Source organism: Pleurodeles waltl, chromosome 6 (assembly GCF_031143425.1).
Source record: "Pleurodeles waltl isolate 20211129_DDA chromosome 6, aPleWal1.hap1.20221129, whole genome shotgun sequence".
Classification (NCBI taxonomy): domain Eukaryota; kingdom Metazoa; phylum Chordata; class Amphibia; order Caudata; family Salamandridae; genus Pleurodeles; species Pleurodeles waltl.
Window position 1 is genome coordinate 1,521,761,776 of NC_090445.1, and position 11,903 is coordinate 1,521,773,678.

The 11,903-nt window shown below is 44.6% G+C and overlaps 1 protein-coding gene across 3 annotated transcripts in view; it reads left to right on the forward strand.

Annotated features, from left to right (window-relative positions):
- CCNL2 (cyclin L2) overlaps positions 1 to 6,012 on the forward strand; it is a 49,870-nt gene extending 43,858 nt beyond the window's left edge. For all 3 annotated transcript variants that reach the window (XM_069241058.1, XM_069241060.1, XM_069241059.1), the window contains one exon: positions 4,705 to 6,012. In XM_069241058.1, the coding sequence (XP_069097159.1) occupies positions 4,705 to 5,059 (355 nt within the window). In that variant the 3' untranslated portion in view covers positions 5,060 to 6,012. The remainder of the gene's footprint in view (positions 1 to 4,704) is intronic.
- The last annotated feature ends 5,891 nt before the right edge of the window (positions 6,013 to 11,903 follow it).

Consider the following 11,903-nt stretch of genomic DNA (forward strand, 5'->3'; position numbering starts at 1 on the left):
CTAACTCTGTCATCAGTGGATGCGCCCCCTGCTGATAAGGAAAGTCGAAAATTCGACGCTGCTGGGAAAAGTGGCATCACAGGCAGCCAATCAGTGGCGAATCGCCAACTCACAAGCCCTCCTTGCCCGATACGACCGAGCACATTGGGACGAGATGCAAGACATCATCCAGCACCTCCCTAAAGAGCATCAAAAACGTTCCCAACAAATGGTTGAAGATGGACAGGCCATATCCAATAACCAGATCCGCTCTGCAATAGACTCTGCTGATATAGCGGCACAAACTGTAAATGAAGTCAAAGCACTACTAGCAAAACAAGCCATAGAACTGGTACCCTATCACCAGAGAGGAACAGGGTTTTACTCCCTGTATTTCCTCATCCCAAAGAAAGACAAAACGTTAAGGCCTATTTTAGATCTCAGAACACTGAAATCTCTTCATCAAATCAGATCATTTCCACATGGTAACACTACAGGATGTAGTCCCTTTACTAAAACAAGGGGAATACATGACAACACTGGATCTAAAGGATGCGTATTTTCACATATCCATCCATCTCACAGGAAATACCTCAGGTTTGTAATACAAGGCAAACATTACCAATTCAAAGTGTTGCCATTCGGAAGAACAACGGCCCCCAGAGTATTGACAAAATGCCTAGTCGTAGTAGCAGCTCATATAAGGAGAAATCACATGCACGTATTTCCGTATCTAGACGATTGGCTAATAAAAACCAACAACGTCAAAATCACACGCAATATGTAATAGATACTCTGCACAAACTAGGGTTTTCTATAAATTTACCAAAAATCACATTTACAACCATCCCAAATACAACAATACTTGGGAGCAACACTCCACGCAAAGAGCAATTGCCACTCCAAGTCCACAAAGAGTCCAGTCGTTTCAAAATATAAAATCAAGCATGCAATCAAACCAACAATACATGGTCAGGTTTGTGATGAAACTACTAGGCATGATGTCCTCATGCATAGCTATTGTCCCAAATGCAAGACTACACATGCGGCCCTTACAACAGTGCCTAGCAAAACAATGGATGCAGGCACAGGGTCAACTCCAAGCTCTAGTGTTGATAGACCGCCAAAAACACTATTCGCTTCAGTGGTGGAACCCTGTAAATTTAAACAAAGGGTGGCCTTTTCAAGACCAAGTACCTCACGCCATTATCGCAATAGACACCTCCATGATTGGGTGGGGAGCACACCTCCACAATCGCAGCATTCAAGGTCAATGGGACAATCGGCAAAAACTTCACATAAACCATTTAGAACTGCTAGCCATCTTTCTAGCACTAAGCCTTTCAGCCCCTTATAACCCACAAACATAGCCTTGTCAAGACAGACAATATGACAGCAATGTATTATTTAAACAAACGAGGGGGGGGCGCACTCGTCACAACTGTCTCCTAGCGCAAAAAAATTGGCACTGGGCAATTCACAACATTCGCCTGATAGCACAATATATATCAAGGCATTCACAGTCAGCTAGCCGGCAATCTCAGTCGAGATCACCAACAGTCTCACGAATGGGAAATACACCCCCAAGTTCTAAAAGATCACTTCTGTCACTGGGGGACACCAAACCTAGATCTGTTTGCAACAAAAGAAAACGCAAAATGCCAATGCTTAGCGTCCAGATACCCACACCCTCAGTCCAAGGGCAATGCTCTATGGATCAGCTGGTCAGGGATATTTGCTTACGCTTTCCCCCTCTCCCGCTCATTCCTTTTCTGGTCAACAAAATGAGTTAAAACAAACTCAAACTAATACTCCTAGCACCAACGTGGGCTCGCCAACCGTGGTACACCACACTGTTGGACTTCTCGGTAGTACCACACTTCAAACTACCAAACAGACCAGATCTGTTAACGCAACACAAACAGATCAGACACCCGAATCCAGCATCGCTCAACCTAGCAATCTGGCTCCTGAAATCTTAGAATTCAGATATCTAAACCTCTCAAAAGAGTGTATGGGAGTCATTAAACAAGCAAGAAAACCCACAACAAGGCATTGTTATGCTAATAAATGGAAAAGGTTTGTTTTCTACTGCCAGGCTAATCAAATTACGCCGCTAAACGCCTCCATACAAAACATTGAAGGTTATTTACTACACTTACAAAAAGCGAATCTTGCTTTTTCTTCCATTAAAATCATCTCACTGCAAAATCTGCTTATTTGCATATTACACATACAAAATTGCTTTTTAGAATCCCAGTTATCAAAGCCTTTATGGAGGGACTAAAAAGAATCCTACCCCCAAAAACACCACCAGTACCTTCGCGGAATCTTAATATTGTACTAACACGACTCATGGGTCCACCATTTGAACCCATACATTCTTGTCAAATCCAATTCTTAACTTGGAAAGTAGCCTTTCTAATAGCCATCACTTCTCTACGAAGGGTTAGCGAAATACAGGCATTTACTATCCAAGAACCCTTTATACAGATACACAAACATAAAGTTGTTCTCTGTACAAATCCAAAATTTTTACCAAGTCATATCACCTTTTCATCTAAACCAAACTGTTGAACTCCCAGTCTTCTTTCCACAACCAGAATCAATAGCAGAAAGGGCACTGCATACATTAGACATTAAAAGAGCGCTGATGCATTACATTGACAGCAAAACAATTTTGGAAAACAAAACAATTATTTGTAGCTTTCCAAAAACCTCACGCAGGTAACCCTATATCCAAACAAGGCATTGCCAGATGGATAGTCAAATGTATTCAGACCTGTTACCTTAAAGCTAAGAGAATTGCCCATTACTCCAAGGGCACATTCCACTAGGAAAAAAGGCGCCACAATGGCTTTTCTTGGAAATATACCAATGACAGATTTGTAAGGCAGCCCACCTGGTCTATGCCCCATACATTCACTAAGCATTACTGTGTAGATGTGTTAGCAACACAACAAGCCACAGTAGGACAGGCGGTACTGAGAACATTATTTCAGACAACTTCAACTCCTAAAGGCTGACCACTGCTTTGTAGTCTATGCACAGCATGTGTATCTGCAGCTACACATGCCTTTGAACGGAAAATGTCACTTACCCAGTGTACATCTGTTTGTGGCATGTTGCGCTGCAGATTCACATGCGCCCTCCCATCTCCCCGGGAGCCTATAGCTGTTTTAGTTGCATGTAAATTGTAAATATGTAAATAAACATTCCTTTGATACACAATATGTACATACATTCCTACTCCATTGCATGGGCACCTCTGGTATTCTTACTTTACCAACTCCTACCTCACCCTTTGCAATGGAGCCGAAAGGGAGGAGCCACTCGGTCCCGTGACTCGAAGACTTATTTGAAGAAAAACACCTGGTAACACTCCAAGCCCAACACTAGATAGCTGGATAATGCACAGCATGTGAATCTGCAGCGCAACATGCCACAAACAGATGTACACTGGGTAAGTTATATTTTCCATATAGGGCTTGTAGGTTTATCAAGTACCCAAAGCCAATAAATGTGGTGCGCCTTGCAATGGGTTTTGATTGTATACCAGGTATATACAGCAATTCACTTGTTATATATGTAGTTAAAAGTTGGTGTCAAGGAGGCCTATGTATTTCTGAAACGAGCACACGATATGGAGTTAAGCAGTGGTTATTAGCACATTTCTGAATTCAGGGTTCCCCCAGATTCTGCTACCAAGCCAAGGACCAAAAACGCAGGTACCTCTACCCCCTCCCCCCTGTGTTTTTGGTCCTTGGCTTGGAAGCCTTCTAGGAAAACCTACCAAACTTGCATTTCTGAAAACTAGACAACCGGACGTAGTCCATGGAGGGAGGTGAGACTTGCATGGATCCCCCAATGTTTTCTTACCCAGAATCTCCTGCAAACATTAGATTTCGCACACATCTCCACGTGGGAATCCTTGCACTGGTACAAATTTCCTACCACCCAGGGTCTGTGCCCCCTGGTTAAAAAAAAACCATTTGCCCAATGGCCACCACCCCAAACAAAAAACGAACACACGCAACATAATTCCTGGTGTCTAGTGTGTTCTGGCCCCCTTGGGGGCAAATGGGTCTCACAAACATAAGTGCTGTGAAATGGCCAAAAGTGCCCTCAAGGGGAGCAACCCTTCCCCAAGGGGAGGGGCTGTTCCTGCTACATAATATACAAAAAAAACTATCCATTGTCTTGGCATTCAGACATCAAAGGCAAGATCCCTTTCCATTCCCCCGATGCTTCTGATCTCCCTGTTTCCTATTCCTCCACCCACCCTCCTTTCACCAGTTTCTTACCGAAGTACTGGAAACAAATTGCTTCCAGCACAGCAGGTGCAACCTCTTGGCAGCAGAAGCGTGTACCCCGTGTGTCAGTGCCAGGACGTATTGGTTATGTTAGCACAGCGCAACTTGAATGGTTAATGTTTTAAGGAGAATACTGGGTATGAAGATATAGTGGGATCTCAAGGGTCTACCGCCATAGGTTTCAGAAGAGGCCAGGGTTGGTTGTCTTCACCTTTACAAAAACTTGCAGATCAGATTTGAATCTCAGAAGAGCTTACTGGTATTTTACAATGATCTGAAAAAGCATCTTGATATACGCTGTAGTTGTGAATGATTTACAATTTAAATCCATCTGAAGCTTTCATTTTTTGGAAATACACAATTTTTCCCCCCTCCGTAGTACAAACTGACAATTCTTCTTTCTTTAAACTAGGAAAAGTGAAAGCTATTCGCCATCTAGTGGTTCCAAATCCCGCAGTCCCTCTAGAAGCCGAAGCGATTCTCCACCCAGACAGCTGAACCACAGTTCCTCTAACAGAAGTTCAAAGGCACGGGCATATGCTAAAGCAAAGGCGTACAAGTATTCCAGCTCGAAAAGAAGGAAATCTCGCAGCCGAAGCTCAACTCGCTCTAGGAGCCGTTCAAGGGATCGCTCTGACCATTCTGGAAAATACAAAAAGAAAAGGCATTACTACAGAGATCATCGCCGTGAAAGGTCACGATCATATGAAAGAACCGGACATCACAGCTATGAAAGGGAGCACTCTGGGCACCGACATAGGCGATGAGCAAAGACATGGACAGATTTGTTGTTCTCACTAGCATAGGCAATGACATTCGAATAGGCTCAATGTGAACTTAAAGGCAAACCTCCATTGAACAAGCCGGTTAAAGAAAATGCTGGCAATGTTGCTTGGTGCTTTCTTTGGCCTTATTTCTGTACTGTATTAAAATTATTTGTCTACGGAAAATCTGAGTTTAAAACTCAGTTTTGAAAGGCCGCTGTTGAATTTATGGACGGTAACCTTTTCCAATATTTTCGGTAGTTCAAAGCCAAAAACCTTGGTTTTCAAATGGACGCTTTAATAGCTTTGTATAAATGTAAATATTTTTTTAAAGATGTATGCCTATATTAGGCAGTATGTATCTTTGGGTTACCACAGGCATGTGGCTTTAAACCTAAAATGCTATCTCGAATATAAATATTTATAAATATCTTGTTTTCTGCACTGCTAAACCTCACTTTTTATACAGAGATGTCTCCATTACATATTTTTTTTTTTCCTCTCTCCACATGACTTGACCTTTTAATGATATTTTCTTACTGACAGCTGCAGATTTGTGCTTGCTCTTGGACCGTCTAAGTGGGGGAGTTAGTTTCCAAGTTTAAGTCTAGGAAGGCATGGACAAAATACTAAAAGGTTTCAACTGCAAGTTAAGGGTCATTAACCATACAGTGTTTTTTTTTGGGGGGGGGGTGTTAGGGGATATTTTTTTTTTTTTAACCCATGCAGCCGCTGAGCGCCGGACACCAGCATAAACTTAAAGAGACATTTCATATATGGATTTTTATTTGAATATTTAATGAATGTTACTCAGGATATAAAACTTTGGCAAGTAAAAGTTGTCAGAATACTCGCTCATTAAAACAGGTGTTAGGAAAGAAACAGCCAGATAATATCAGTTTTAGTGGTATGTCCGAGCTGTATTTCCTAATTACATTAAAGTATTTGTTTTTGTATTTAGCTTTCATTGAATCCTGCTTTTTTAAATTTGAAGGTGATGGATGTAATGGAAAGTCTGCCCTTTTTATTTTTTATTTTTGAGTGTTCTGGGATCTCTAATGGAGTATCTTTATTAAGCACTGATGCTGTATCTTTGAGAACTATTTGATTAGTCTTCCAGGTTAGACTGAATCGTCCAATACACTGCATAGGACCACGAGAGTCCTCAGCTGCCACCACAGTACCCACAAGGTCTGTACCCCAATCCCCCCCTAAGGACCACAGGGCTGAGGACTGTGCACAGTGTTTTTTTACCCAAGACCAACCAGGCAAGGAGGAGCAGCGAAGGTGGGCACAATGACATTGCAGCAGAGAAAACGGGAATCCTTAAGAGCTGGGCCTGTTGAGCGATTGAGGGCCATTGGGAGAAACCAGAACTCGAGATCGAGGGCCAAACTGGCAAAAGGAAGCGTTGAGGGAGGGGCACAGGCAAAAGTTAATACCTCAGGGCTGAGGCAGTCAAACTGAGGATCTTGGATTCTAGGATCCAGCAGTGTCCCGGAGGCAGAGTGAAGCCTAAAGAGCCATTTGGGTCCCAGATAGAGGCAAGTGCTCAAAACCTGCTTCCTTCTTGGGAGGATCAAAAGCACGGGAGGGCGATTATGAAAGCGCACTCAACGCGGTCTGTGAAAACTGCGACCATAGTGGCAGTGAGACACTAAATGTACAAATTCCTTGGCTTGACATCGGAACAAAGATTGAAGTGGAGCTCAAAGAACTGCTCGATGTAGAGCAGAAAAGTAATCTCAAGGTTTAACTCTAATCCCTAACTGAAAAAGAAGAGGATATTCAATGACTCAATGGAGGATTTCAGAATTACCCCGAAGAAAAAAAAAAAACAGGCACAGGTGCTCTAAACAGTTTCTCCAGTATTGAATTTTTCATAGAATAAAGAATGTGAATTTTCCCCGTTGTGATGGTGGGAGCCCTATAGTATGTTAAAATAAGCAATACCAACAGTACATCAGTAGGCCATAGAAAATCAATTGACAGTCTTAACCAATTCACATTGTTCTAAAAGACCCAAACAATCAGAGACTGGACCCATGACGACCTCATCCCTGCAGACCTCTGATTTTTAACTACGTGTGTGAGTCTCCCTGTGCTCTGCTCAGTTTCTACAATTTGCAAACTTTTCATCTCTTTTATTCAGAAACTGTTAAAGTCATCTTTGAGGTACTGTACTTTATTTTTGCCATTTCTGAGGGCTCTAAGAAGAGGCTTTTCAGGACGTGTAGATCCTGTGGAAAAGCAAGATTGTTATCTGAAGACCTGCATATGCCTTCATCCAAACCATGTGCCCAAGGACTGTAAACACTGTAGGATGCTGGCCTGGTGTGTTGTGAGCACCTACGGTGGTAACAAATTATACCAGGTATCCCTTAATGCAGGGTCCAGCAGACTCTGGGCTGATTAAAACTGGTTTATGCAAGGAGGGCACCCAATGTGCTCTTCAAAGCAGACCAGTGGCTTTGCCAAGCCATGTAACACCTATTTCCAAAGGTGGGGGGGGGGGGGGGGGGGGGGGGGGGGGTGTTGCCTCCTTCTCACAAAGGAAATCCGTTGTTCTGCCTTCCTGGGCTTGAGCTGGTCAAGCGGCAGGAGGGCAGAAACCGGTCTGTGGGATGGCAGTAGCACAGGCTGCCAGGGAAAACCCTGCAAATTGGTAGAAGCAAATCTGGGGTCCTCTAAAGAGCCCTCTGAGTATATGGAATCATACAACCAATACTGCAAAAAGTATTGGTATGATTCGGACATGTTTGATACCAAACATGCCCAGGTCCATAGTTACCATTTTGTAGCTAGAAACAGGTGTCTGTGTCCAGTACACGGCTAAAATGGCTTCCCCAAACTTAAGAAGTCCAGGAGCTGCCCTCGCTGCCCCGGATACCTAGGTACCTTATACCAGGGACTCATAGGGGCACCAGTATGCCAAATGTGGGGTGTGTGGAGTCCAAGCAACCAAATTTAGAGGGAGAGCACAGCCACTGGGGATCTGCTTAGCAGGATCACAGTCAAAACATACTGATATAAGGCAAAAAGTAGGGGTAACCATGCCCAAAAGAGGGTACTTTTCCTGCAAAAACTTGGACAAGGAAGCTAGGTTTCTCCAGTATTGGATCTTTCATAGATTCACATGCTTGAATCATCCCAGTCGTCGAGGTGGGAGCCTCACGGTAAACTTAAATACATAAAGCAGTAAGTCAGTAAAAGTAAAACCAGTAGGCCTCATAGGGTATTTTACAGTCTATCCACTTTGTTTTGTGAAAAAGACCCAAACTTCCGTATCAACCAATCAGGATTCAGCCCCTCCCAAACACTCCCAACAGAGGCTGAATTCCCTCAGATTTTCTACCGCACGTCGTGTAAAGGTAGTCTCCCTGAGCTCTGCTCAGTTTTTTTTTTTCCTGATTTCTGACTGAAGATTGTTTTCTCTCAGGAAACTAGCTCTACAGCTTTGCTATGTCTGAAAAGACAAAGAAGGGTCTGTTCAGAGACTGTGACCATTGTGGGAAGAAGAGACTGCATGTTGATGACCCCCACAAGAAGTGTATCTACTGCCTCCATCCAGACCACCAGGTGAGAGATTGCAAAATCTGTTGCACCTTTAGTCAAAAAACCCTCCAGGACCGTGAGGGTAGACTTCTCTTATGGCTGCAAAAACAGAAAGCCATAGAACATCCTTCCTCTGATGACAGTGAAGCGTCATCACAGGCTTCTCGCCCTCAGAAAAGAACAGGTGAGAGAAGTAGAGGGTCTGATGAACCACCAAGGAAAGTGCCCAAAAAGACAAAACAAGTCTCTACTGAGGCAAAAAAGGATGTTTCCCACTCGGAGACATTGCAACATTTGCCAAAAAAGGTTCGTTCAGAACCTACTACGCCTTTGCATCGAAAAAGCACCTAAAAAAAGGCATCCCTGTCTGTCACCTCAAAAAGAGCCAGAAAAATCTCTTCAGCTAAAAAACAACCGTCGCCGACTGTGTCGACGGTAACATCTACTACAGTGTCGTCGACATTCACAACACAGGTCTTGCCGATGATTATGTCGTCGCCGACGATAATTACGGCAAAAATGTTTAAGAAAGCTTCGTCTGCAACCACATTGTCGACGGCGGAGGCATCCTGGGTTCACCAATCGATCAGGGCACTCCCATCTACGAAGCACCTCTCAATGAGGTTTAAGAAGGCACTGCCGACGACGGCACCTTCAGAAGATACGTCAACGAAACAATCGTCTATAAAGGGACCGTCGACGAAGGACCTGTCAGCGAAGACGCCGTCAATGTCGGAACCGTAGACGAGAGTCATCGACAAGGGACCCGTCGATGAGGGGAACCGTCGACTATCATATCGTCCACAGCACGAACAGTGTATAAGCCATCCACCTACCTGGATACTTCGCCGCACCATTCCTCATATCATCAGGATGACTCCACCAGGTTCTTACCCCTTTCACTTATTAACATGGGGGACAAGGTGTCTAATATTCTGCCAATGCATACCTCACCAAGTCAAGTGTTAGCACAGCATCTTTTAGATGATGATGACGATGATGCATACTCTCAAAACGACTGAATGGGGCAGCTAGTCCCAACTCCATGTCAAATGCCAAGAGTTTGATGATGAGGAGGATCAGAATTATCAGCCTAGTTATGCCTCAACATCCTATCCACAGGCAGAACAACCATCGCCCCTCGCTATGCCTAGCACACTAGTTGCAGATCTACAATATGTTGAATGACTACTATAGAAGGTTTCCACCATCAACTCAGTCCACGCCACCTAGACCTGAGCTACCAGACACCTCGGCAAACTCAGGCTACTAATCTTTTGGAAACACTACAGGCTAGCATACCGGTAACTAGCCAAACTCAGGAAGCCCACCCCTCGTCAGACGACGAAAGGGAAGAGGGTGAGCTAAGAGATTCGGCGCCTAGTGAATGGGATGGTTATCTCGTCCCCACACCATCTCCAACGCCAGCAGGCCCGGTAGATTCTCCTCCAGAGGACATAAGAGGTTTCCATAACTTATTAGAGAGCGGCAAAACGTTTTGGCCTGGCAATTGTTTCTCATGAAACCGATTGTTTTTTGTACGACTTCAAAGAGCCATCAAAGAGATCAGTAAGAGCTTATACCCATTGTAGATTTCCTATGGCAGGAGGGTTTGAAGGCAATGAAAAATCCGGCAACAGTGCCTTCACAAATGCCAAGACTGGAGAAAAAGTACAAGGCCCCAGATGATTCTCCGGCCTGTCTAGTCTCAGCCAAAACCTGATTCTGTTATATCAAAGGCGGCTCAGCGACGTTCCAAAAACCCCTCCGCACCTATAGCGTCTCCCCAGACAAGGAAGGGAGGCGATTAGACAATATCGGCAAGAAATTCTCCTCTGTTGCAGCGGTCACAGTTAAGGCAGCTAACTCCTTCGCCATCCTGGGAAGGTACGATCACCAGATGTGGGCAGACATGTCTGCCTTTTTAGATCTACTGCCAGAAGACGTCAAGGTGGAAGCAAAAAAGGTCTTGCAGGAGGGAGAAAGGGTCTCTGCGGAGATTATAGACAGCGCAATAGACATTTCTCTCACTGGCTTCAGACAATTAGCTGGCGCAGCAGTCCTGTGCAGGCAAGGATGGCTTAAAGCTACTTCATTCAGACCGGAAGTACAGAGTCGTGTTCTCAACATGCCTTTCGATGGAGAAAGTTTGTTTGGGAAACATGTCGACGACATGTTGCAGGCTATCAAAACGGATACCGATACGGCAAAATCCCTAGGTACCCTGCAATATAAAAAACAACCTTTTTGTGGAGCAAGAGGTAGAGGAAATTACTCATTTCGAGGTGGATACCAGCAATACAGATCCCAATATCAGTCTTCCTCCACAGGATCATGACATCGGTACCACCAGCAACAGCAGCATTATAGACTACCACCGGCCGCAGCTTACAAACATCCAGCTAGAGGAAGAGGAGCTGCCCGAGGAAGAGATACGGGCAGAAAACAATGACCCGCCCGTCATCTCAACGCTTCCCCACCCACCTACATCGAGGGTCGGAGGTCGCATCACTTCCTATTCCCCCCCCAATGGAAGGCTATAACATCGGACAGATGGGTACTCGATGTAGTGGCCAGAGGTCATACTCTGGAATTCACACCAACACCACCAATTGTTCCTCCATCGGGCCCACCGCCTCCGAGGATAAACCAACTCCTCAAGGAAGTAAGAGTGATGCTGAGAAAAGTAGCGATAGAACCGGTCCCTTTATCTCAAAAGAACAGAGGATTCCACTCCCGTTTTTTCCTTGTAAAGAAACCCTCAAGAGACTGGCGCCCCATCCTGGATTTGAGAGCATTAAACAAGTTTCTAAAGAAACAGTCGTTCAGGATGGTTGGTAACACTGCAAGATGTCCTGCGTCTGTTAAATGCTGGAGCTCTGATGGCATCCCTAGACCTCCAGGATGCTTATTTTCATATCCCCATATATCGCAGCCATCGCAAATTCCTAAGGTTCAGAGTGGGAAGTATGCACCTCCAGTTCCCATTCGGTCTCAAATCAGCCCCCAGAATCTTCACAAAAATGTTGGCTCCGGTGGCAGCAAATCTCCGCCAGTCAGGTATCCAGGTCTTCCCCTACCTGGACGACTGGCTTATAAAGGCACCCTCAAAGTCGCAAGTAACGAGTCATATCTCCTATTGCCTTCAATTGTTACACAGCCTGGGGTTTGTAGTCAACTACCAGAAATCTCAGCTCCACCCCAAACAGGTATTAGGGGGCATATTTATACTCTGTTTGCGCCGGAATTGCATCGTTTTTTTTGACGCAATTCTGACTCAAAACTAACTCCA